At 46.5% G+C, this 25,594-nt stretch overlaps 1 protein-coding gene across 2 annotated transcripts in view; it reads right to left on the bottom strand.

The window, feature by feature from the left end:
- Positions 1-10,463: 10,463 nt before the first annotated feature.
- BRPF3 (bromodomain and PHD finger containing 3) overlaps positions 10,464-25,594 on the bottom strand; it is a 34,817-nt gene continuing 19,686 nt past the window's right edge. For both annotated transcript variants that reach the window (XM_057554882.1, XM_057554883.1), the window contains exons 9-13: positions 24,991-25,084; positions 21,337-21,434; positions 18,413-18,510; positions 14,150-14,304; positions 10,464-12,816 (exon numbers count right to left, since the gene is read on the bottom strand). In XM_057554882.1, coding sequence (XP_057410865.1) covers positions 12,633-12,816; positions 14,150-14,304; positions 18,413-18,510; positions 21,337-21,434; positions 24,991-25,084 — 629 coding nt within the window. In that variant the 3' untranslated portion in view covers positions 10,464-12,632. The remainder of the gene's footprint in view (positions 12,817-14,149; positions 14,305-18,412; positions 18,511-21,336; positions 21,435-24,990; positions 25,085-25,594) is intronic.

The raw sequence follows: 25,594 nt of genomic DNA, 5'->3' as shown, positions 1-25,594 counted from the left end.
GCACATAGCAGAGTCACTGAATTCCCAGTTCCCTGAAAGATATAGATAACGAGGTCTGACACACATTCCTAAACTGTTTTTACACAAACCAGACCTCTCCCGCTTGCAACCAGGAAAACTGCTGACCACAAGCACATAGACCCCCAGGCCAGTTGGGACCAGAAGGTTGATGATGTTGACTCCTGAAACCTCACCCTGTTACTTCACTACCAACCAGCCAGAAGAATGCAACCCACACCCCTAATATTGCCTTTAAAAACCCTTCCCTGAAAGCCACTGGGGAGTTTGGGTCTTTTGAGCATGAGCTACCCGCTCTCCTTGCTCGGTGCCTTCAATAAACGCTGTACTTTTCTTCACCACAACCTGGGGTCAGTAGATTGGCTTTGCTGTGTGTCAGGCAAGCGGATCCAAATCCAGTTTCTGTAACAGGAGATAAGACCTTCAGATAATTCGTAAATAGTGACAGTGGTGAGAGGAGGAGTTTGTAAAGTCATATTTAATAGTGTGACTTAATGTTACATTTGAGTAAAACCTCTTTTGTTTTATTGTAAGAACTGTAGAGAAGGAGAGAGCTGTTCATGGCATGAAAAGCAGGACTGAGCATTAAAAAGTTGACAAAGACCTGGAAGTATTTCGTTTCATCAAGGATCAAAGCTGTCAGCCTAAGGGATATAGCTCTACTTGTGCAATCATAGCAGCCCTAAACTGGTGGGAAGGTATTTAGTTTTTTATGGGTGAAGGACCTTCCTTTTCTGTTTGTTTGTTATTTTATTTTATTTTTTAAAATGAGCACTTTATTTATTTTTATTATTTTTATTTTCTGGGGGGGCCATGCTGCACAGCTTGTGGGATCTTAGTTTCCCAACCAGGGATCGAACCCATGCCCTCGGCAGTGAAAGCGTGGAGTCCTAACCACTGGACCACCAGGGAATCCCCCCAAGGACCTTCCTGTCATCCCTAAAATACCAAGCAGAGAGCCACCATTTCAACAGAGGCTTGAAATAATATTATAATGATAATTCATTAGTGTCATATATTAAAAGCCATTGACTGAGAGCCAGTGGTATAGAAAAGTTAAGACAGTGGACTCTGCGTGGGTTTAAATCCCGGCTCTGCTACTTACCACTCATTTAACCTCATCTGTATGAGGGGGATAATAATGTCTCAGCTTCTGAAAAGTAAATGAGCTGAGAGGTTGCCTGGAGTGTGTGAGGACTTAAAAAATGTTGGTTAGATATTCTGATCTTTCTAATCTTTGTTGGCAAATAAACAAGAAAATAAGGCTTTGAAGCCCCTGGCCGTTAGTTCTTTGTATGGAAAAACAGCCAGAGAGTAAGGCTGAGACAAGGGTCCTACCTCAGCTAATTGCATTTCAACAGCCCCTGGGAGGCAGTGTGGCGCAGGGGTAGTGAATCTGTGCTGGGAGTCAGAAGCCCTGGGTTTCCGTTCCTCCTCAGCCTGAGGCCAAGGCCAAGTATGGCCAAGGGCAAGACAGGGTGTCTCTGAGCCTCAGTTTACCCACCTGTAAAGTGGGGACGATCATTCCGCCAGGCCCACACACAAGGTCGTTTTGAGGACCAAATGAGGAAATGTTCCATGAAGGTAAACGGTAACTCAGTTCACCTGTGTTGAGTGCCCACCTACTGCATGCTGGGCACAGGAGAATAAAATTAGGCCTGCTCCCTCCCCAAAGAAGTACCCAGAAGACAGGACATGTACCCAGACAGCCAGAGTCTATGGGAGAAAGTGCTAAAGGAGTCTGATTATGGAAGGAAGAAGTATCTTTATGGTTGAGTCTATGAGCAGATTCAGGGAGGATGTACTGAATGGTGCCCAGTACACTCAGCAGCTCTCCTTCTAGAGCCTCATCCAGCAGATGTACCTGCTCATGCCAGATGACCTGAGGTCAAGGCTGTTCACTGTAGCATGCTTTATAGCTGCATAAGTTCAGAGCCCCCTAAAACACCCACCAAAGAGAGAATATGTGGGCTCTATAGCAGAATAAGGAAAAGCTCTTTGTGAACCGACATGCCAATTTGGGCTTCCTTCCCCTTCCTCCGGATGCTCTCAGACCCTGAACTTGCGTCTACCATAGTCATTATCATGGGCTCCTTGAATTAGAAGTGTCCTTGATAACAAGGAAAGCTATGACCTGCAAGTGTGTGAACATAGGCCCCACTCGGCCCCAAGCCCCAGAGAAGGGTTACTGACCTCTTTCTATGAAGAAATCAGGGGCTTCCCTGGTGGCGCAGTGGTTGAGAATCTGCCTGCCAATGCAGGGGACACGGGTTCGAGCCCTGGTCTGGGAAGATCTCACATGCCGCGGAGCTACTAGGCCCGTGAGCCGCAACTACTGAGCCTGCGCGTCTGGAGCCTGTGCTCCGCAAAAAGAGAGGCCGCAACAGTGAAAGGCCCACGCACCGCGGTGAAGAGTGGCCCCCGCTTGCCGCAACTAGAGAAAGCCCTCGCACAGAAACGAAGACCCAACACAGCCATAAATAAATAAATAAATAAATAAAAAAGAAATGAAGCCCAGGTTTGCCAGGGCAGCACAGTCGATAGGTGCTGGGCTGGGATTTGTCCTATGACTGACTTCCTGGTTGTTTTATGTATCTGTTGCCCCGCCCCCTTTGAGACTATTCATTCTGTAAGGGCTGCGGTCAGTTTTCTTATCTTCTCCTTCAGGGCCAGGCAAAGTCCACCCCCCTTAGAAAATACTAATTCTTGAGATGGGGATGGTCATAAGAAGGAGAAGCCAGGGTAGGACCGTCCCTAAGGAATCTGTATGTCAGGGGATGGGGGTGGAGTGTAGGGGTGAACAAGTTGGTCCTGGGTTGGTTCAGAGGGAAGGGGGGAAGATGAGCATCACCATCTGAGAGAAAAGGTGTGGTGGTGAAACAAGACAGGACAGATACAGTTCCCATCTTGGGAACTTGGGGAATTAAGGGAATTTGCTGGAAGCAGACAGGTGGAGGGCCAGAGGGGAGCAAAAACCATCTTCCATTTTCATCTAAACGTCTCAGAAGATTCCTGTGTAAGAAACCTACATATAGACTCCCTCAGGTACAGACACACTTTACCATCTCTATACAAAGCTATTCATTGCAGAATTGACTGTAAAACAATGGAGCCAACTCAATGTCTATCAATAAGGAACTGGTTAAATAGTCAGATTTTCATATGATGGAACACTCTCCAGTCCAAGAAAGGAGGAGGAAGTCCTTACCGCTCTGATACAGGACAATTGCCAAAATATATTTTAAGTAAAAAAATTCGAAGTGCATAATCAGGGAAATAAAAAATTTAAACCACAATGAGTTATGATCCCACATGTATCAGCCTGTAAAATTTTAAAAACTGATAATTCCAAGCATCGGCGAGGGAGTGAAGCAAAGGGAACTCTCAAACAGCTGGCAAGTATGTGAACTGACACAACCACTCTGGGAAACAGTTTGCCCTTATCAACTAAGTTGACAATAATGTGTGTTCCCTAGGCCCCTGCAAATGCCCCACGGAAATCCTTACCCCAACCAACCCCCCCAAACATACATACACACCAGGAGAAACAATTAAGAACATTCACACCAGCACTGATCCTAGCAGCAAAAAATTGGAAGCAACCCAAATGTCCTTAAATAGTGTAATGAAAAATTAATTGTGGTATCTTCATACGATGGAATTCCATACCAGAGTGAAAATGATTGGCATCACTCAACTGAACCTCAAGACCCTTAATCTAATCGTGGGTGCGATACAAGCAAGCTGTAGAAGACTGCATGCAGTACACTTCCTTCTATTCAAAATCCAAAAAGGTGAGACACTACCCCATACTTATTATATGGTGACATGAACATATGGCAGGACTGTAAAGGAAAAAAGGGCATGATAAGCATAACATTTAGGACAGTATTTAGGGGAAGAAAGGTGAGGCTGGGAAGGGCCACAAAGAGGATTTTAAAGGCCCTAGGAGAGGTGGTAGTTACCAGGTGGCTTATTGTATTATGGTTTTTTTAAAATAGATATATATTGTATAACTACTATTTTTATACCTAATCAATATTTAATAAAAACAATTTAAAAAATGAGGGCTAGACCAATGTGAACGGTGTGTTACCATTTGTATAAAAAAAGGGACACACACACCCATAGACACACATGTGCTCACGTGCACACATACGCTGATATTAAACTACCTCTGGGAAGTTACATATGCAACTGGAAAAATCGGTTGCCTCTGGGGAGGGGAACTAGGAGGCTGGGGACAAGGAGGGAGACTTTCCTGAATATTTAAATTTTCTGAATCACTTAAATCAATTGGACTTAAAAATAAATAATAATAAAATTTGAAGAGAGACTGAGAGAGGGAGACACAGAGGGGAGGGAGAAAGGGAAGGGAGGGTGTGAGGAAGGGAGGAGGGAGGGACAGGGGCAGGAGGAGGAGGAATGGCGGGGCTCTGGCCGCCAAAACCTTCCAAAACCTTGGGAGTGTGTCCAAAATCATAAGTGGACCCAGAAGCCCCACTGGACAGCCCAGGGAAGCCTGTGTCCTCATCCCACAGCTTGGCCTAGACCCCAACACGTTCTTGCACCTAAGGACAGGGCTGGCTTCACACGATTGCCCACATCAATTCGGGCTCTGCAATCTTTTGTTTCCAGAGCTTTGTTCCTAAACAAGACTCCCTCTCTGGGTCTCTTCCCCTGACCCTACGGTCTTATCTCAGACCTTCGCCCACCTGTGATCTGAACAATTCCTCTGAAGTCGATTTAGTGAGCCGTCATCCTTGATGGCTCTGAAATGTACGTCTGTGTCACCAAGGTCAGCCAAAAGCAAATAGGCCCTTTTCATCCCCTCTTTAATCCTCCCCTCAAGGACCCAGTGTCCTTTGCTCTACTGCCTCATCAAGACCTGCTCGCACATTCTTTATCACGCTGGGATACCAGTAATTCAAAGGAAACCAGGGCCACAGGCATGTCCCCAAGGATCATGGCCTTGAGAGGTAAAGGCATGAAGTGCTAATGGAATTTCAGATACCAGCCAGTGGGCAAGGAAGGATTTGGACACAATGTGCAGGGGGTGCCTTCTGCCCTGCTTGTACCCAGGATGCCTGAGGAGTGACGTATTGGCAGTGTGGGTCTGTATGAGAGAGGGAGCCCCTGAAGCTGGGCTCAGTCCCCCAGAGTCCAATGGCCAGGGATGAGGAGGAGGGGGCCAGGGAGGATTGTGTTACTCTGAACTAAGAAGTTCCTTATTCCCCAAAGAGCCAAGCAGGATCTGGGTGGCACCATAGTACAGAGGTAGGTGCTAAGAGAAGGCTGAGCCACACAGGACAGGATCAGTTCTCCCACCTCACCCATCCCCTCAGTGGGGGGTTCCCTAGTTGAAAACACCTTGGCAGTTCATAACTCTCCCTTGGGAGCAAGGTAATGTTGTACAGGAAGAAAGAAGCCTTGCTGTATGATGGCTCTTAGCGGAAGTCGTTCAACAAGCAGGTCTAGAGCAAACGTCATGGGCTGACGATACTAAGTGTTGGCGAGGCTATGGAACACCTGGACTGCCATACATGGCTACAAGAGTGTAAATCATCCAACCAATGGAAAACTGTTTGGTAGAACTACTAAAGCTAAACACACACCCAACCCGTGACCTAGCAATTCCACTCTCGGGGATTTTCTGAAGAGAAATGAGCATTGTGTCCACCAAATGGCATGTACAAGAATGTTCATAGCAGTGTTACTATGACAGCTCAACACGGAAACAACCTAATGTTCACCAGCAGGAGAATAAACACACTATGGTATATTTGTACAATAGAATACTACTCAAAACAAGCAACAGCTACGTGCATAACAGGAATGGAGCCCAGAGACATGATATTGAATGAGAGAAGCCAGACACAAAAGTACACACACTGTCTGATTCCATTCATATGAAGTTCAAGAACAGGCAACACGGATCTATGGTCATAGAATCCTGGATAGTAGTTACCCTTGGGGGATGGGGGGAGTAGATATTGACTAGGAGGGAACATGAGGAACTTTCTGGGGCACTGGAAATGTTCTGTATTTTGATCTGGGTGGTGGTTTCACGGATGGTTACAAATGTAAAAATTCACAGAGATTCAAGTTTGTGTATCTTAATTACTGTATGTAGTTATATCAAAAACAACAAAAATTGTTTCTTGGTCTAAAGCTCTGTTGCTCTGGCCCCCTGACCGGCCTACTCAGCAGCTTGTTTTGCATTCAAAAGAGTGTTGTGTCCACCTTGGAATGATCTTTCATGCCAGGTGCTGGTGCTGTACCAGAGGGCAGAGAGCGGGAACTTCTCAAGCTGAAGAAGAAAGTATATGGCCTTTTGGGGGCCACCTCGCTCACAGGTGTTTGAACATGGGGTGGAACTTGGTCCAAGATTTATTTCCATGGAGGTGTACCCCCAATAGCAAAAGTTCTTAGGATGGAGAACTATAGCTCTCATTCAATTTCAACTGTTAGAGTCTACCAATACCTTAGCAAAATGACGGGAACAAGCAAACAACAGTAACAGGCAATGGTTGGCACAGGCCAGTTCATGATACTCAGCAAGTGAGGAAAAGTTAAACTTGGGCAGAAGAGCTGTTGGGCCTTGTGTTCCAGTCATGCTGAGAACTTCTGCAGTGACTGCCGACAGCTATCAGCTGATTTCCCAGCAACCCAGTACAAGAAACTAAAATACATGCATGCTCTACCTAGAAAAAACGAGACAGTAGGGAATTACATTAAAATGGTGGAAATGGTTATTTCTAAGTGGTTAAAATAGTCTTACTTTCTCCTTTGCACTTAAAATTTTTTTCCCCCCAAATTAGATAGCAAATAACAAATTTTATATTCTTTTGTGACCAGCTCAGATAAAATCCTTTGGCGGTCTTCTGGACTGTGAAGCTGGGGTGGGTGGGGAGGCCCTCCTCTGGACCCCTATGCATCCTGCACTCTTGCCCACCAGGAACCATCAACGTTGCATTCCCCCAACTATCTTTACGGCCCCTAAAGGGGCCAATACAAAGCAGAAAGGAAGAGGAAGGAACTCAGACACTGCTTCAGAAGTGAGGGAAGTTAGACTGAAACCCTCCACTTCCAACCAGCCTTACAGGTGCCAAGCAAAGGACACACAGTGTTCTCTGAAATAACAACACAACAACCCTTCTGAAGTTTGGGGACAATTAGCTTTTTCTACTCCATGTAGCCTGTGAGTCCTGGCCCTCTTAAGAATATTAAAATTGTAGAGAATACTAACATATATGTAATTATATTGCAATATATATGATATAGCATGCAATATATAATATAAATAAATACAAATACATCTTTATCTTTTCTTTCCACCCTTTAAGGGAAAGGACAAGCAGAAGGGAACCCGCAAGTGCCAAGGTCAAGTCAGAGTTCCCCTCCAGCTCTGGCCCAGACACACACCTCCCTGGCCCCTCTTCTCCACCACACAGTCAGGCAGAAACTTCTTCCCCATCTTTTTTTTTTTTTTTTTTTTTTTTATAGCTTTTTTTTTTTTTTTTTTAATTTTTATCTATTTATTTATTTATTTATGGCTGTGTTGGGTCTTCGTTTCTGTGCGAGGGCTTTCTCCAGTTGCGGCAAGCGGGGGCCACTCTTCATCGCGGTGCGCGGGCCTCTCACTGTCGCGGCCTCTCTTGTTGCGGAGCACAGGCTCCAGACGCGCAGGCTCAGTAATTGTGGCTCACGGGCTTAGTTGCTCCGCGGCATGTGGGATCTTCCCAGACCAGGGCTCGAACCCGTGTCCCCTGCATTGGCAGGCAGATTCTCAACCACTGCGCCACCAGGGAAGCCCTTTTCCCCATCTTTTGAAGAAACTATTTTCCTCCTTCAAAGTCCTCCTTCCTTTGTTCCTGAAAGGCCAGACTGGCTGCAGTTGGCAGGACCAGATGTTCACACTCCTTGCCCTACAGATACCGTGGAGAGCCTGCAGAGCCAGGGGCAGACAAGGCCCCCATACTCAATCTCCCTTCAGCACCTGTCCCAGGGCCTAGCAGTCCTACCATTCACCCCCTCTTCTCTCAAAGCTCACAGCCTGGCCAGGTCAGAAGAGTCTATCTGAAAAGCAAATTCACACTCAAGTGTTAATGGCAACTATTACATTAATGAAAGTGGCCAAGCTGACAAGGGTTTTGGCAAATGCTTTTAATGATATTTTTTAACTTGTTAGGAAAGTGAGATTTTCTGTTCCTAGTCAGAGTGCCCCCACATGCTCCAGTATCACATTTCAGACTTGAGGCCATGAATTTTAATCACAGCAGTGATAAAATTAATTAAGGAAACGTCTACTCACTTCAAGGGCTCTGAATATGTGGATATGGAGAGAGTAGAAAGTGCTGGGTTCTGGATTCTGATCCAGCACTGCCTCTTCCTGCTCTGTGATACTGAGCACACCTGACCTGCCTCTCTGTGTGAAATGAGTTGGGGGGGGGGGCGGTGGGTTGGTGGCTAGATGATCCTTAGGGCTTGACATTGTGTCAGGCCCTCCCTGGGGACCAGATACCTCTGAAGGCGCTGTCTCCATCCTCTGTCCCCCAGCCTCATCCTCTAAACATAAGGGGCTTTCCTCAGCTCTGCCCTTCCCCCTCTCTCCCCTTGGCCATTCTCCTAACTACACTGATGGGCTTCAGTAGCTCCACATTTCTGTCATCTGCTCCTGCCTTCCTCTGGAACTCCAGGTCCAGTTCCATCTGCTTGCTGGGGGTTTTTCTCAGATGTCCTGTAGGCAACATAAACTCATCAAAAACTAAACTCTTCCTCCGTCCTCACCCGCAAACTCACTGCTGGTCCCTCCAGCCACACAGTGACCCTGCCATAACACTCTTTTTTGACTCTGATGTCTAATTAGTTGCCAAGCTGCAATCAAGTTTCTTCCCTATTCAAATCCTTCAGTAGATGCTTGCCACCTACCATGAACTAATGCCTCACCCTGGCTTTGGGGTCCTCTATTAAATCAGTCTGAGAGAGGCTCAGAGAGGTCCAGTACCATGCTTGAGGTCACACAGCAAGTGAGTGACAAGGCTGTTAACCCGAACACACTGCCTCACTCCCTAAATTGTTTCCAGTCAAAGGGGATGGCAGTTGGTCACTGGAGTTGCAATACACACCATACCTCCTAGAGACTGCCCTTTGTTTAAGCTGCTTCATCTATTTACAATGACTTCTTTTTATCCTCCTCTACTAAAATCCTACTCATCTGGTCATTTTTCCTTTATTTGCAAAATGTTCTATAGGGTGAGCTTGTAATTTCGCTCTAAATTGCTTTTGTAATTCAAAATATAAATTCATATATAGGTATTTTTAACCCCACTTGAATTAATTGCTCCATTCTTCTGGAAGCTTTTTCAGAGTTGTCTGCAATGTGTCTTATAAATCCAGTTGTTAGCTTCCTGGGATTAGGACTGTGTAGCTTTGCACTCTAACACATAATATAAGGACTATCAGTACATTAGAGATACTTTGTTAATGTTATACCAGATTGACAGCCTTTACAATTCAGTGACTTCAATGATAAGAATTTCAAAGGCCCTGTGGAGGAGGTGATCAGGAGACTCCTGTGCCCTCCAGCCACACACTAAGATACATAACTCCCAGCCAAGCACAGGAGCCAGGCAGAACCAGAGAGAATGGGTCAGGGAAAAGCTATCCTAGGCCCAACAACCGGTTTGTCCCAGGGAATACTCCTGCTTCTGCTCAAGATATCCCTTTCCAGAAATGTTGGAGCCAGAGCCACAGAGAGGGGAGGGAGGTACAGAACAGGCCAGCATAGCCTTGAAATGCTATGGAGCCCACAAGAAAGCCTTGGCCAGATCCTCATCCCACAATTCTGCCATTTCTTGGCTGGCTGACCTCGGCCAAGTTTTTTAATCTTGCTGGTCTGTTTCCACATCTGCAAAATGAAGACCAGGTAAGCTCAAGGCTCGCTTCCAGCTCTAAAAGGAGTCAGGCTCATGTTCTGACTCTCTGTGTGTCCGGCTCCCTCCCTCTCTATAGAATGGGGTCGGCAATAATGTCAAAGGAGGTGGGAGCAGCCTAGACTCTCCAATTCTGCAAGCGTGGTGAACAGGTGCCCGAGATGTACAAAGGGCCACTTCTCCCACTGAACAAGGAGCAGATGCTCCTAAAGGAATGCGGCTACAGAGCAGCCAAGGCACGGGAAGTAGGCTGGATCTTCCACAACTCCCAAAAGGCAGCGCTGTTGGGGAGGAAAATGTCAGAAACCATTCTTGCACCCCTCCCAGGGGTCCAAGAGACAGACAGGCAGGCAGGCAGACAGAGAGACAGAGCCCTGTCCAGCTGGGAGTCTGCAACAGCTAGACAACCCCATTCTTAATAGGCCCTGGTGTCTTGAAGAGGGGGAGGGCTGCAGAGATTAGGAGGAGAAGGGCAGGCCCCACTGACGACATCAAACACACACAGCAACCGCTGCCCATTAGAACATTTATTTCTCAGAGAGAAAATAAGTTTAAGACAGTCATATTACAGTAGGTAAAATTAACTTTTGTATTCTTTACAAGCATAGATTTTTCTCTGTTTATTACCTCTCTTATACCATCTGTTATAAACAATTCTAGAAAGCAAATAAAGTCACTTTCTACAATAAATAGAGCATCGTGTGCTTCACAGCAGACGCGACTGAGACACATAGGCCCCATGCCACAGCAGGATCTGAGCCGTTTCCCGTTCTAAAAGAGCAGTTTTAAAAATGAGACTCAGAGAGAGACTGAAAGATTCAAAGAGACTGAAAAAAAAAAAGGGAGAAAGAGACTAAGAAAGAGAAAGTGTTGGGGGGAAGAAAGAGACAGACACAGAAAGAGAGAGAGAGAGAGAAAGCCCCGAGATCTTACAACACAGGTTGAGACGAAGGTCACATAGTCCACAGCCGACCGACTACCTGGGGAGGGGGGACGCATTGGCTCCTTTAAATAAACCACACTGTGTGCATTTAAAATACTCAGCCACACAATGGAGGACTCCAGTAATGGAAACTATAGGCCTGAATAATTTAGAACAGTATTTTACAATTATATACACTATGTCCTTCCCTAGCCATAGGCTGTATTGTAGTTTTATTATTGTACAAAATCCAAAACCCCATCCTTTATGTTATAGAGAGTTTTGTTGGTTCCCTTTTAAACTCTGGCTCATGTCCCAAACGTATAAGAAGTCGTGGCGGTTGGTTGGTTGTATTTTTAAAAAGTGTGTAAAAATGGCAGTGATCTCCCCAGTGACTTTGTTTTGTCCAAAACTCCCCTATGAAAAATTTAAAACAATTAAAAAGAACGTCAGGTTAAAAATCAACATGGCAATCAGTGGCCTGCAACCTGGCCCTGCAACTTTGGTGCTTAAGAGGTGAAAAGAAACATCCAGAGAACAGACATCGAAGCCTCTGAAAGTTGTGTTGGTTTGTCAGTCAGCATTCCCGTTTCACAGTTTTTTTTCCCTTCTGTTTTTGAGAAGGTAAAGGTGGAGAGGGGGTTGAAGGAGAAGAGGGAAGGGGACAGAGGGTTTGATAAAAGACTGTGTTCCCTGGAGTTCGGAGCAGCAGAGGCTGGGCAGGGCAGAGCGCAGCGCAGGACACGAAGATGCTGGACTGCAGGCCCCACGCCATCCCTGCTGGTAGAGAGAGAGGCTAGAGGCTGCAGGTGCAGAAAAGGAAAAGCCCACGAGGAGAGGCTAGGAGGAGTGAAAGGGCAGACCCAGCCAAAGGGCACAGCTTCACCCAACAACCCTCGGAATCCACGTGGACAGATGGACACTGGCACAAGCAGCCTGGTCTGCTGACAGGAGCCCATCCAGCCTGAGCCCACCTCTCTGCAAGACAGAAGAGGGCCGGAGGGGCCCTGCCTCAATCTAAGCAGGCAAGCTCTCACAGGCTAGCCTCAGCTGCTTGTCTGTAGCACATGTAAGGGGGTGGGGAGGTGTGCTTGGGTGAAGGGGTCACCCAAGTGGTAGGCTAGCAGCTGGCCTCAAAGGGAATGAGCCATAAAAAGAAAAACATCAGTTTGGTGATGGTTTCTGTCAGTTTGGCACAAGAGGAAGTCGGGAAAGGAACAAGGGAATAAGAGAGACTGGGCAGAGGTGCAGAAGATGGGACAGGGAAGAGGTATGAGGATGGGTGATGGAGAGAGAGGGTGAGCTCCGTGAGATTCCCCGTGGGACCCTAGTGTATCCACAGCACCTCTGGGGTCAGTGTCAGAGCCTCGCTCACCCTGAGGTGTAGTTAGTTGGGAATGGGTTGGAGGGGGCCAGGCACACCCTTGAGAAAGCCCAAGACCTCTTGCTTTCTGGGGCCAGGTCTATCTCCTCGGCTGGGCCCAAGCCTCACAGCTGTTTCTATTTCTAACTGGTTCTTCGGTGGACCAGCCCCTGAGGGAGCTCAGGTGGGAGTTTTTGGCACACAGCAGGCCCACCAGGGGAACCATGCAGTCAGTCAAAACTGGGGCCTTGTCCTTGGGGAGGATACAGCCCAGTCCCCGGCCTGCCATGGAAGGGGCAAGCTGCCAGCCATACGTCTGGCTGGGGCAGGAAGAGGCTTCTCTGTGCCCCACAGGACGGAGGCAGGGCAGGCAGATGCAGGCCAGGCCCTGCCCTTACAGGTAGCTGGAGGTGACAAAGGAGTGGGGTCCCCGCACTCGGCTCAGGTGGATCATCGCACGGTCGTAGGCCACCTGCACTGACTTGCGGATGCTGGTCTTGCGGCCTTCCAGCATCTTGAGCTTGTCCACAGTGTCTTCCACACCCAGGGGCAGGACTTTGTCCCTCGGAAGCCACTGCCTAAAATACAAGCACAGTAAGAAGCCTGGACCATGGTGGGTCCCAAAGGAGGCTCTTCTGGACCCACTTGCCCAGGACCAGCAAAGCCAGGGGGAGGGGACAGGGCAGAGGGAGGCAGACTGGGACGCCACAGGCGGGAAGCCACCAAGGGACTTATTTTGCAGCCAGGCCCCTACCTGGGCCGAGGACACTCACTCAGCTTAGACAGTTGCAAGAGGGAAGCCCGTGTGCCCCCAGGGAGACTAGCTGAGTCATCTGGATGGCTCTGAGCCTCACCCTGCCTTGCAGAGTCAGGGAGCTACAGCTAGGAAGTGGAGCTGATGCCAGGAATCGATGAAATGATCTCTGGTGGGGCCTGCACCTGGTGTTTTTTAAAAGATCCCTGGGTGAATATAACATGTGGCTAAGAGCCCAGCCTTTGGAGCCAGATCTTGGTTTGTATCCCAGTTCTGGCTATGGATTCTTGGCTTTCTGAGCCTCAGCTTCCTCATCTGCAAAACGGATTGGGAGGGGATTAATGAAGATTTAAATGAGGACCAAATGAAATCATGCATGTAAAGCAATTTGCATAAGGAAATGGAGTAAATGCTCAATAAATGATAGCTATTAGCTAGTCCTACCTCTTCACTCTACAGAAGCAGAGGTGAAAGAATCCTCCTGCTGGTGTTTGCAAGCCATGAGCAGACAAGCCCCTTGCGGTGGATCCTGCACTGCCCAGAACTCTCCGCCCAGGACTGAGACATGCTTTCCTGCAGCCGCTGGGAGTGTTGGCAGATTACAGGCTCTCAAGTGAGTCCCGCTCCAGGAATCACCCCCCACCAACATCACGCCCCTCCCCAGGGGCAGCCAGCATTCAATGACTGGTTGACATGGGGGTACAAAGGCACAGCCCTAATCCCTGACATCTCTAATGAGCCACCCAGCTCCAGAGCTCCAAACAGGATGAGCTGAGGCCTCTGCAGCAAGTGCACTGCAGTTCAACTTTTTCCTCTGCCCAGTGCTGCACCCCCTCACCCCCACAGCTCTTCCCAATAAGACTCCTAATACAAATCTCCATCTCAGAGTGTTTCGCAAGAAATCTGATCTGCAATACCCCTCAGTTACTATTAACAACATTAATCAGTGTTATTAGTAACACCAGGTTACTGTTAACATGGCAAATGCAGACCAGCTGCTGGCAGGTAACCCTTCACCTTCACCTGGGTGGACGCAGGGTGGTCGAGCCCACAGCCCCTCTGTGTACCTCTCCGGCACGTCAGCATTAGAACAGCCACCTGGTTGGGCCCCTCAGCCTGCATCCTGGTGCACCCTCCCAGCAGCAGCACCCACTCACCAGGTGCGTTTGTTGTCAAAGAAGAGGACAAGGAAGAGCTTCTCTCCAGCCTCGGCCTGTTTCTGCTCTCCCAGCTTCAGCACATCCAGTGGGGGGACGGGGATGGGGACGCCATTGTGCAGAAGGCCCTCCCGGGGCATCTTGGGATCGATGATCTGGAAGCAGGAAAGGAGACAGCGTTCAGCTGGGGGTGGATGGGATGAACAGTGCACCCTGCTGTAGGACTAACCACTGAACCACCGTACACCAAAGCTATGCAGAGGATTGGCTCTGCCCACAACGCAGTGATGGAGAGGCTGACCTCTTCCAATGACCCTCAGTACCCCAAACAGAAATTTTGACTCTGTTTCCCCATATATTGTCCTAATCCTTTGGCCCTTTCCAATCAGACCTTTCGACAAGGGAGCTTGCTCCATCAACTGTCAGGCCCCAGAGCTGAAAGAGAAGTACTGGGAAGCCAGGGTGGGGGGTTTTCAGAAGTGAGTGGAGCATCTCTGACATCCAGGCCAGACAGACAAACGCCTTCCTCCCAATGTCCCTTAGGGGAGAGGAATGGAGGCCATTTTTTCCCCTGCCAATTTCCCTTTAGAACCTATGCAATTCATTTCAAAATCTCAGGGGCTTCCTAGACACCATGGCTGTGAAGAAGGTCCTGCATCGGACAGAGGGCCCAACCCTTTGGTTCTACCTAAACAGATTTCCTGGTTACCCACCACCTTCCTGTCTGACTATAATCCTTCCTGGTGCATAGACCAGATACAATTTTAGCACCTCCACGGTAAAATCAGAGAGAAGGCAAAAGACTGAGTGTGGAGGGTTGCTGAAGAGGGGAGAATGATGTGGTCGGAAACAAGGGCCACTGGAAGAATTAGTCCTTGAGGCTGCAGGCTCCACAAGGGCAAGGGCTCAGCAAAATGCCTGGTGGCATCAACACAACAATAATTCTCCAGCTCTGTGGAGCACTGACAAAGTTACCAAAGCTCCTAATTATTCACGCATCATCTTATTTCATCCTCTTGCTGATGCTGAGAAGTCTGCTGACAAGTATTAGATGACAGAGGAGAACGCCAAGTACAGAAGGATGTAGCTGGCTGGGACTAAAACCAGGCGCCTGGACCAGGCTTGGGCCTCTGCTGCCCACTGCCTCCTACACAGCCCCTGCTTCCAGAGCAGCTGGCTGATAATCTCTGTGCACCAAGGCCAGGGAGACTTGGAAACTTACGGAGGAAGCAGCTTTCTCCAGAGATGGAGAAATCTTAATTCCTATACCCTGTCCCAGGGGGCCTCTTATAATAATAAATTGCTCTATTTACTTTTGTGTGTCTGCCAGCTTCCCCACATCCTTCTCAAGATAAGCAGCTAAAAGCAGGTCCTCTAGTTAAGAGTTTACTCTAAGGAAGAACCACCACTACCCTGCCCCCAGCTGTGTGATTTGGTAAAAACTCTAACTCCCAGCCTGTCTGTCCCTCCTGGGACTGAAGCTAAGGGTCCTAATGAGAACCACCAGACAAGCCCTCCTGAACTTCCTCGATTATCAACAGTGGGGATAGTGCCTGGCTTGGAAAGTGGGGCAGACTGTGAAAAGTGTCCCCCCAAGGGCAGAAGCAAGATGGGCAAGTCTGCCTCCTAAGGGGAGCTTGCCTCCCTTTTTAAAGAAGACAGAGGCAAATGTATCCCCAAATAATAAATAATGGTCCATTCACTCAAATGTCATGCAGATGTAAAACAACATGGAAATAAAGTCTGCGATAACATTTAACACATTACATAATAAATGTGTACACACACTATTGTTACAGCTATAATATATAAACGATAAATAGAAGCAACAATACAAAATGCTTATAGATGATGTCATAATGCTGGGATTTGTGTTGATTTCCTCTCTTTTTCCAAAGCTTCTGTAATGTAGATACATAATTTTTACAGAAAAACAAAAAACATTTTTTTAAAGAACAAGAGCCTCAGAAATTTAAAAACCGTATAGTCACTATATGCGCAAGTACATATTTAAGTATGCAGAGGAAAACGACTGGGAGAGCATAAACCAAAATAAAAACACAGGTTGTATTCAGGTGGTGGGTTTTTTCAGGTGGTGGCTGAATTTCTTTATCACGAAAGAAAATGTATGATTAAGAAGATAATTAAAAAGGAAAAAAAGAGGGGCTTCCTTGGTGGCGCAGTGGTTAAGAATCCGCCTGCCAATGCAGCGGGACATGGGTTCGATCCCTGGTCCAGGAAGATCCCACATGCTGCGGAGCAACTAAGCCTGTGTGCCACAACTACTGAGCCTGCGCTCTAGAGCCTGCAAGCCACAACTACTGAGCCCGCAAGCCACAACTACTGAGCCCACGTGCCACAACTACTGAAGCCCACGCGGCTAGATCCCATGCTCCGCAACAAGAGAAGCCATGACAATGAGAAGCTCGCACACCCCAACGAAGAGTAGACCCCGCTCACCGAAACTAGAGAAAGCCCGCGCACAGCAATGAAGACCCAACACAGCCAAAAAATAAATAAATAAATTTATTAAAAAAAAAGAAAAAAAAAAAGGGAAAAAAAGAGACTAGTTTTAGACTGGCTTTCTTTGTATTGTGAGATTAAAAAAACAGAACTAAACCTGCACAGTCTTAATCAATTCTTCAACAACTAAGCTGGGGGTCTCACTGACAGCTGGGCATGGAGCCTGTGAAGGCAGCCCCAGGTCCAACCTCCTCAGCGCTGGATCACAACGTGGATCTCCCACCTGCCACTGCTAAGCAGGGGGTAAGGCAGGTAGCATGGGTTCCAATATGACTCCAGCAAGTCGTATAACCTCTTGGAGCTACAGTTTGGTCACCTGTGCAAAAAGGATCAGAGTTCCTGCACTCTTCACCTTAAGAGGCTGCTGTCTATGAAAAGAGCCATAGACACAAATGAGCTGGGAGAGGCTCAGAGCTCTGTGTGCACGCATAGGCTGGCAGGGCGGTTCTCAACAGCCACTATAGATCATCTGGGGAGTTTAAAAAAAAATTCATAAAACAAAGAAACAAAAATATTCACGCCTTGGTCTGGCTTTAGAGAGTCTAATACAGTTGTTCTGAGATGGGGCCCCAGTATCTACATTGTTTAAAAAATTCCCCCAGATGATTCTGACATGCCCCAAAGGTTAGAATCAGTATTTTCAGGGCCAGATGGATATTACCTCCCTAATATAGAAACAGCCCTAAGACATAACAATCAAGGTGGTAAAAATTAGAATTTTTAGCTACTGCTACTACGGAAAAAATGGAAATTTTAGCTACTGTTGGTGGGAGTATAAACCGGAACTAATGTTCTAAGGGGCAACTTGGCGATTTGCATCAGAATTTTGCATAGATGCCCCAAGAAGGCATTCCTAAGACTTCTTCACTGTGAAGAAATAACCATGGATGTGCACAAATGTTAAGCTACAATGATGCTTACTGCTGGCTGTTTATCATAGTGAAAAATTCAAAGTGATCTAAATGACCAACTAGGGAATGGTTAAAATAAGGTACACGCATACGACTGAAGATGATGCAGTAATGAAAGTGTTGCTGATGAAGAATGTTTAATGGCATAAGACATGCATGCTCATGGTGTGCTGTTAAGTGAAGGGGAGGTTAAACAGAGTACGGTCTCATATTTATGCACATTTATGCATTAAACAGAAAAAAAAGGGCTGAGGATATACATCAAGAGGTAATCTCTGAATAGATGGGACTGTGGGTGATTTTGAACTCAGTGGCTCAGAACACAGGCTTTGACATCACACACTTTGAGCCTTGGGCTCAAATTCCAACCCTGCCACTTAATAGCTAGATGACCATGGTAGCAAATAGATCTTTAGTTTTTTCCCCTACAAAATGAGAATAACCATACCTTCCTCAGCATTTCAAGAACTTAGCATGACAGACATTAAGTAAAACACCTAAGCATTATTAACAGCTTTTACAATTTTCTACAATGAGCACATATTACTTTTTGCATAATAATTTTTTTTATTTAGCAAATAAATATATGCTATTAAATTGCTAAGAGCCCTAGCTTCTGTCTGCATACTTTAACCTATTTTAAGTGCCCTAAGCTGGGAGTCTAGCTGGTGTGACCCACCCAGGCTGGGATAAAACCTCCCTCCCTTCTGCAGCTAAAGGCACCCTGACTCCCAATCACACTCTGCTGGCTTGATCCAATCAGATAAGCCCCCAAGGCAAGGCAGGGACCAGACCACCCAGGGAAGGGAGGAGGATCAGGTAGACTCACCAAGGCAGGGTAGGAGGGATAACCTCGGCACTTGGCCCACACCAGCTCCAGGGGCTCCAGGTCTCCACGGTCTTCAAAGGGCATCAGGAGGCTTCTGCCTGGGGGTGGGGGAGGGGAGGAGACAGTGCCCAAGGGGGCATGGAATGGTGCCCAGGAGGCCTGCCCGGGGCCTCCATTTGACTGGGGCAGCCCAGGAATGAGTGAGCAACATCCCCTCCACCCTTCCTCTTCCCTACCCTCTCCTTAGTTCTTAAGACTAGATCAGGAGACAGCAAACTTGTTCTTTAAAAGGCCAAATAGTAAGTATTTTAGGTTTTGCAGTCTCCATTGCAACTACTCAACTCTACTATTGTAGCATGAAAGCAGCCATAGACAATTGGTAAATGAACAAGCACTGCTGTATCCCCATAAAACTTTATTTCTGGACACTGAAATCTGAATTTTGTGTGATTTTCACGTGTTACAAAATATCATTCTTCTTTTGATTTTCAATCATTTGAAGATGTAAAAACCATTCTTGCCTCGTGGGCCCTACAAAAAGGCAACAGGTTACAGTTTGCTGACCTCTGAACTAGAACCCTAGGTTGATGTTCCTTGGAAAAATGTAACTGCTTCATCACCAGGACACCAGGAAGAAGGACTATAACCCATCTTGGCAAAGCCACTATCTGCTCTCTGGGCCTCCCTGACTGGTGGGCCTCATGATGGAGGCTTCATGGAGAAAGATGCCTGGGATGGACATCCCAGTAAAACTACTTGCTAAATGAGTTCTTTAGCAAGGCCATACCTGGCTATCCAGGACACCTGGCTGCACAGCACTCAGCAGAGCCAAGCAGGTCTGCAGATTCTTTTCTTGCCTGTTTTGTCAGAACCTTACACAGGGTGTCCTGCCTGGGGCAGGCACCACATCTCTTCGGCTTACTTTGTTCTGCACCTAATGCATTAGCACATATGGATGGGTACTTCACAAATGTCTCTGAGCACACAGAGGAACCTCCCTTCCCCTCCCCAGTCTATAAGCTGGCAACAGGGAGGTGACCACACTCAACTAAGGAAAAGATCCAAATTCCACAGAGTAGAAATTATGTTCCTAAGGAAACATTACCATCTACATATATAATTTTTTATAAAGTGTATTCCTGATAATGAGGTCTTGTTTTCTGTCTATTAAATCAATAGCAATAACAACAAAAAGACAAAATCCAATACTGAAGAGGCAGGCTGCGGGGAAACTGGTGCAATCATATACTGCTGAGGAAACCGCAGACCAGTCTAATCCTTTCAGAATATAATTTGGCGGTAAGTCTCAAGAGCCGTTAAAAAAAAAAGTATGAACAATCTACTCCAGTAAATTCCTTCCCTGGGAATTTGTTCTTAGAAAAATAACTTTTAAAATGAATAAGAGGCTTTTGAACAAAAATATGGGTTCACTACATTATGTATAATGTTAAAAGTTGGAAATAACCAAATTCTAACAATGAAACAAGTAAATTATAATGCATTGATTGGAAGATAACATTGAAAAAAGCAGAATATGAAAGAGCATGTGTTTTGGATTAGCATTTTGTTAAAAACGTGCCTGAAATAAATAGAAGGCAACAAAGAGAAATGAAGACAATTGTGTTAAGGTGATGCAACAGTGGAAGGTCAGTTTCCTTTTTAAATTTCCTTTGGCATCATTTTAATAATTACGTGGTTTTAAAAATAAGAATAAAATGTCACCACCAGAAGCACAAAGTACGTGCCAATCCGCTCCCAGTTTTGCACTAGATGCTGTACAAATTAACCTAGATATAAGCTCTGCCTTCTGGGCACTGACAGTCAGACAGTAATGAAACATGCATGCAGGCATGCATTCATCAACACACATATGAAAAAGAAACTGATGCTAAGGGAAAATAAAGCAGTTGGGAAAAGGAAAGAGGGGAAGAGAAGCCCTGAAGGCTGAGTGTTAGATGGAAGCTTCAAAGACAGGGCATCCAGAGTGCACACCCCCCATAGGAGGGCTGGACAGAGGTGTGCTCAGAGAACAGCCAGCCCTGCACCTGCTCCACCTGAGCACCACCCAGGCCTCTCCTTTGGCTCTGCCCTGTCCTTTATTCCTTCAGTCCGAGGAGATAAGATCCATGTGTTTTACTGTTTGGACCTGCTGGAGTAGAATGTCTCCATTCTACTCCAGCAGGGAGTAGAAGCATTGGATCACATGAAATTACAGGGTTATGTGTGAAATTCAGTGACACAGGATATCATATTACTCCTGTGAGGGCAGACTGGAAATATCTATCAAAATTACAAATGCATACTTCCTTTAATACAGCAATAGAGTATATCTATAGATATACTCCCCAGGGATACAAAATGATCTTTGTACAAGGTTGCTCACTGCAACATTGACTATGACAATTAAACGAAAACAATCTAAATGTCCATCTGCAGAGGCCCAGCTAAGTAAATGATAGCACACCTATGTAATGGGGCATTAGACAGCCAATAAAAAGCACAAAAGAATCTCCAAGATATACTATTAACTGAAAAAAGGCATGGTTTAGAGGAATGTGCATGTTAGGCTTCTCTGCTCACTCTTTTAAATATACACACAAGTTTTTGGTTTGTGTACGTATGGATTACATCTGGAAAGACACAAAAGAAACCACTAACAGTGGCTATTCTAGGGAGGGGAGAACTGGCTTTTCATTATGCACCCTTTTGTACGTTTCTGATTTTTGTCACCATGGTATGTGTTACTTATTCAAAATAAGATGAATTAAAAAAAAGAAAAAGGAGTATGAATGACCTGGGAGGCAGGGCCATTTCCCTGACCAGTGCCCCCAGGTTCGGAGGAGCTCAGGGTCTGGCTGCAGCCCGCAGAACTGGTTCTCTGGAAGGCCTGGTCCCCCAAGATGCACCTGTACAGCACTCCTCACCTGAGCCGTTGTAGTCAGAGTCTCCGTTCACACCTTCCAGGAAGGGCACTCGAGACAGGGCTGGCTTCCCTCGGCTGCGTTTGGGGGGTGTCAGACCACTGCATATAGAGCAGGGAGGGAGAGAGGAGCAAAATGAACAATTTCAATGAGTAACAACACATCCACTCCTGCTCTCCCATCTCTGCTAGGAGCAGAGCTGCAAAAACCCTTCAAGGAGAATGGTTTCTCACCTTCCCCTAAAAACTCATACTAACCCATGATATACTTCTGACCAGAATGTTCCCACGAAGCTTAAGGAAACATTTCATCCATGTGGAAGGACTGAACTTGGAAAGAGAGGCCTGCTCCCCTGCCCAGGGACACTGGATTTCATCCAGAGGGAAGGTCACCCCAGGCACTTGTCAATCCTTCCAGAGTCTAAGCAGCCTGGCTATGAGGAGGGCCTGTCTCACATCTGCCCAGAATTCTTAACTCTCTGGTTCACACTGCTTCTCTAGAAACCAATTTATTTTTGAGGTACAAAAATCTGCCTCTTTCCCAAATTTTCTATAGTGGACATGCCTTACTTCCTTAATTAGAAAAGACTTTTTAAGTTGGAAAAACAATCCACTTCTCACTTCTACTTTATGTGTGTGACGTTTTTCTTAGACAGAGATGGATTTTTTTTAACTACCAAGCAGACCAGTTTTTTTAAAATATGGCTACTGCAAAGAGATAAAAAATATATAGTAGACAAAGACTAGAAGGTAATAGGCAAAAATGAGAACAGTAATACAAGAATAATGGTATAACTGGAACCCACCCAGGCATCAGTATTTTTAAATTGCTCCCAATGCAATTATAATGTACAATCACAGTTAGAAGCCTCTGGGCAAGAATGATGTGGCTATGGGTTTTTCCCATTCAAACTTTAAAAAATATTACTGCTATATAATTATTTCAACAAAAAAAGTGCTTAAAAGACAAGTCAACAACCTGCAGTAGAGCGAAAATGCTTAAGAAACCCCTAATGGGACACGAAGAGGCCAGGGTGAAGACTGGTTGGAGGGTAGGGTACTCCTGCTTTACTGAATCATAACTGACTTTATCATGGTCTTATACAGAAAACCTGGCACAATGAGAACCTGATGAATCATAATCCTTCAGTTACTAGTAGGTTGGGAGCTTTCTTCCTGCTAGTCAAAATTAGGACCTGTTGGGGAAAAAAACAACACCCAGTTCACATTCAGGATTCAGTTCCCATGCACCCTACAAAAATCTGCCACTGGACTTAAAGAATCTGAGTCCTTATAAAAATGTAAGGTACTGGTAGTTCTATTAGGAAAGCCTCTCCAAGTTCACATCATGGATCTGGGGAGACATCTCCAAATACAACAGAGGAGGGCACAACCAAGCAGTTAAGAGAGAAACGCTGGAGCCAGACTACCTGGGTTCAGAACCTCACTCTTCTACTCATTCATTCTGTGACCTTGAGCAAGTTAACCTCTCTGAGGCTTGTGTTCCCCATGTGTTGCTGTGAGGATTTAATGGATTAATACACAGAAAGCACTCAGTACAGAACACACCAAGTATTCAATAAATAGCAGTTATATAGTAAATATTATTAATATAAACGGCAGTAAATTTTAATGTCTCACTTTAATATTATAAACTACCGACGTTATACTATCAGATGATGAGCTCTGAGAAGGTTGAGCTCAATGAGATAGGATGTAACACCAAAACTAGGTCCATATGTTCCCGTTTCATAGAAAAACCGCACAAGTGACTCGATCATGGCCTGCATTTCAGCCCTCTCTCTAAGTTACCCAGGTCTAAGCAGACAGCCCAATCTATAATTATTTTGCTTACCGGCTTAACATTTATCTCTCCCTTCTAGATGATAAGCTCCTTGAGAACAGACACCTTATCAGGGCTTAGAACAGTACCTGGCTCACGGTAAGTGCTCAATTAATAATTGAATGAGTGACCCATAGAAGCGGGTGCAGCTACAAACTGCTCAGAAGATCATTAGAAAAGATAAACCCAGGGACAGGATGGGAAGGGGATGGGATTAGTGACCAGAAATTCTTTCAAGGTTCTTTATTCTGCGATTATATGATTCTGGTCTAATTAATAAGATCTTCCTTTATGTACTTACCCCCACAATGTAGGAAAAAAGAAAACAAAGACAAAGAAAAAAAACCCTGTAGTTGAAGTCCTGAATCTCCTGTTTTAAACTGCGAAATTCTACTGAGAACAACCGAGTTAAAGAGGAAACACCTTCCAAGGGCATTGTTCCCACACTGAGCAGGGCCCCAGAGAAACTGGTGGCTTTGGCACGTTCTGCAGAAAGGCAAGCAGTCTGAACGGGTGGGCTAACCAGAGCCTGGCCTGGCTTGCTCCTTGCGGCTCACAGCTGGGAAGAGCACCCTTTGTGGAGGGAGGGGCCGAACACACCTTCTACCTTTAGTCAAGGACTAAGAGGGGACAGTTTGATAACCCCACCCCTACCCCACCCCAATGAACTGGGTTTCCAGGCACCCTATCTTTGAAGGGAGTCAGGAACTCCAACCCGGGACCGGGCTAGAAGCATCCTGTAAGACTTTGAAATCTCTGCCTCTTCTCTATGCCTGGTAACTGTGTTTTCCCATTCACTCCTATATCTCTAGAGCTGCAACACGGAGGGAGACAGCTAGGACATTTCTGAGGCTTGGTGGGGAAGAAAATCTGTAAGGAGCCACTGAAAGCTGGGCCCTGCTACAGCGGGGGAGCAGTCCAGGCCCAAGGGGGCATCTGGGGGCCTCCAAGAGCCCAGCACCAGTGTAGAGTGAGAACCCAATAGAACCTACACCCAGCCAGCCTTTGAAGCACTTCAAACACAGACACATAGTATTTTGGTGCTGCCCTGGGACCTCTCCTCCCTTGCTCTGAACCCAGAATCCATCCAATAGCCATGTGGAGGGACCATGAGGTCAGCCTTCAGGACAAGTCATTCTTCTTCTGTGGCACCGAAAGTCTCCCATTTCCAAGAGTCCCCTACTCCCTGGTGTCTTGCAGAGCATACAACACAGAGCAGAGATTCAATAAACTCTTAGATGTGGAAGAAACTTGAAGGTTCTCGTCTCGGAAATCCTCCCTTCAGGTGAAAGAATGAGAAAAGAAACCCATCCCTTCCCAGCTCAAGGATGGTAGAAGAGCTGGGGCCTTTTTCAGACTAAAAGGCAATTCCAAATTTCCTATCTGCCCATTTCTTTTTCCTACACCACACTTCTAAAGAGGCCACTGCTATGATGCCCCAAAAGGCAAAGGGCAAAACCATGTCTATAACTGGGTTATCTAAATGGGCCGGGGGGTGGGTGGGGATTGGCTCAAATGTTAACTTCACTGGGCAATACAGAGGGTGTCCCCACCCTCTGGAGCCAAATTCAGCTCTAAAAACCCTGTAAAGCATCAGCACCATTCCTCCCCCTAGTCAGATCAGGCCTGACAGTCAAGGGTCACAACGTTTCCTAGGAGCTACCAGAGTCACAGATGAGAGGCTTCCGGAAGTAACAGGGGTGCGGGAAGAAAAAAAACTGAGATAAGCAGGAGGAGGTTCAATCGGCAGCTGAAAGGAAAATAAATGGAGAGGTGGCAGAGCTGCAAACAAAGCTTTGGGACAAGTGTTCTTACCTGCAAGCTTCAAATGCCAGTCCACCACTGAGACCCAAACTACATTCTGAGTCAGACCCGCTTTCAGTGTGTTTTCCAAAGCCGTTGGTCACACCTGCCAAGGACACACAAAGTGAGCCTTAGTGTAGAAACCCCCTCTCCCCTGACACATGCTGCAGTGTGAGGCAGCCACCTTGGGAGGGCTCAGCAAGGAGGGGTGGAGAGGATGGCTGGTCCCTCCTCTTGGGAAATGGGTCTTGGGTGGTGGAGAGAACCTGATAAAGGTTTGGGGGAAATGTTGGTTAGGGCAGTGAGCAGACACTGCATTTACCTTCCCATCCTTCTGGGTTTAGTTGAAGGAAAATAGCCCATAGCTCATTCCAGTTACTGTCATTTGACTACGATGGGAAATACCAAGATTTCCTCACTCCGGCTGGTTCACAAGTCCCTGGATCTGCTTCTAATTTCAAGCCTCAATTATCAGGGAGTCTCCTCTGCCTCTTGGGAAGCCCACCCACCTTGCCTCTTCAGATAAACACTCACACACCCTATCCATCACACAGCTGGCAATAGCTAGCTTCATTCTTTTGGGATGGTGTCAGGGGAGGTTGGAGCCGGATAAGGA

Source organism: Balaenoptera acutorostrata, chromosome 10, assembly GCF_949987535.1.
Source record: "Balaenoptera acutorostrata chromosome 10, mBalAcu1.1, whole genome shotgun sequence".
Classification (NCBI taxonomy): domain Eukaryota; kingdom Metazoa; phylum Chordata; class Mammalia; order Artiodactyla; family Balaenopteridae; genus Balaenoptera; species Balaenoptera acutorostrata.
Note: the sequence above shows the minus strand (reverse complement) of the source record. Positions and strands in the feature narration are given on the sequence as shown.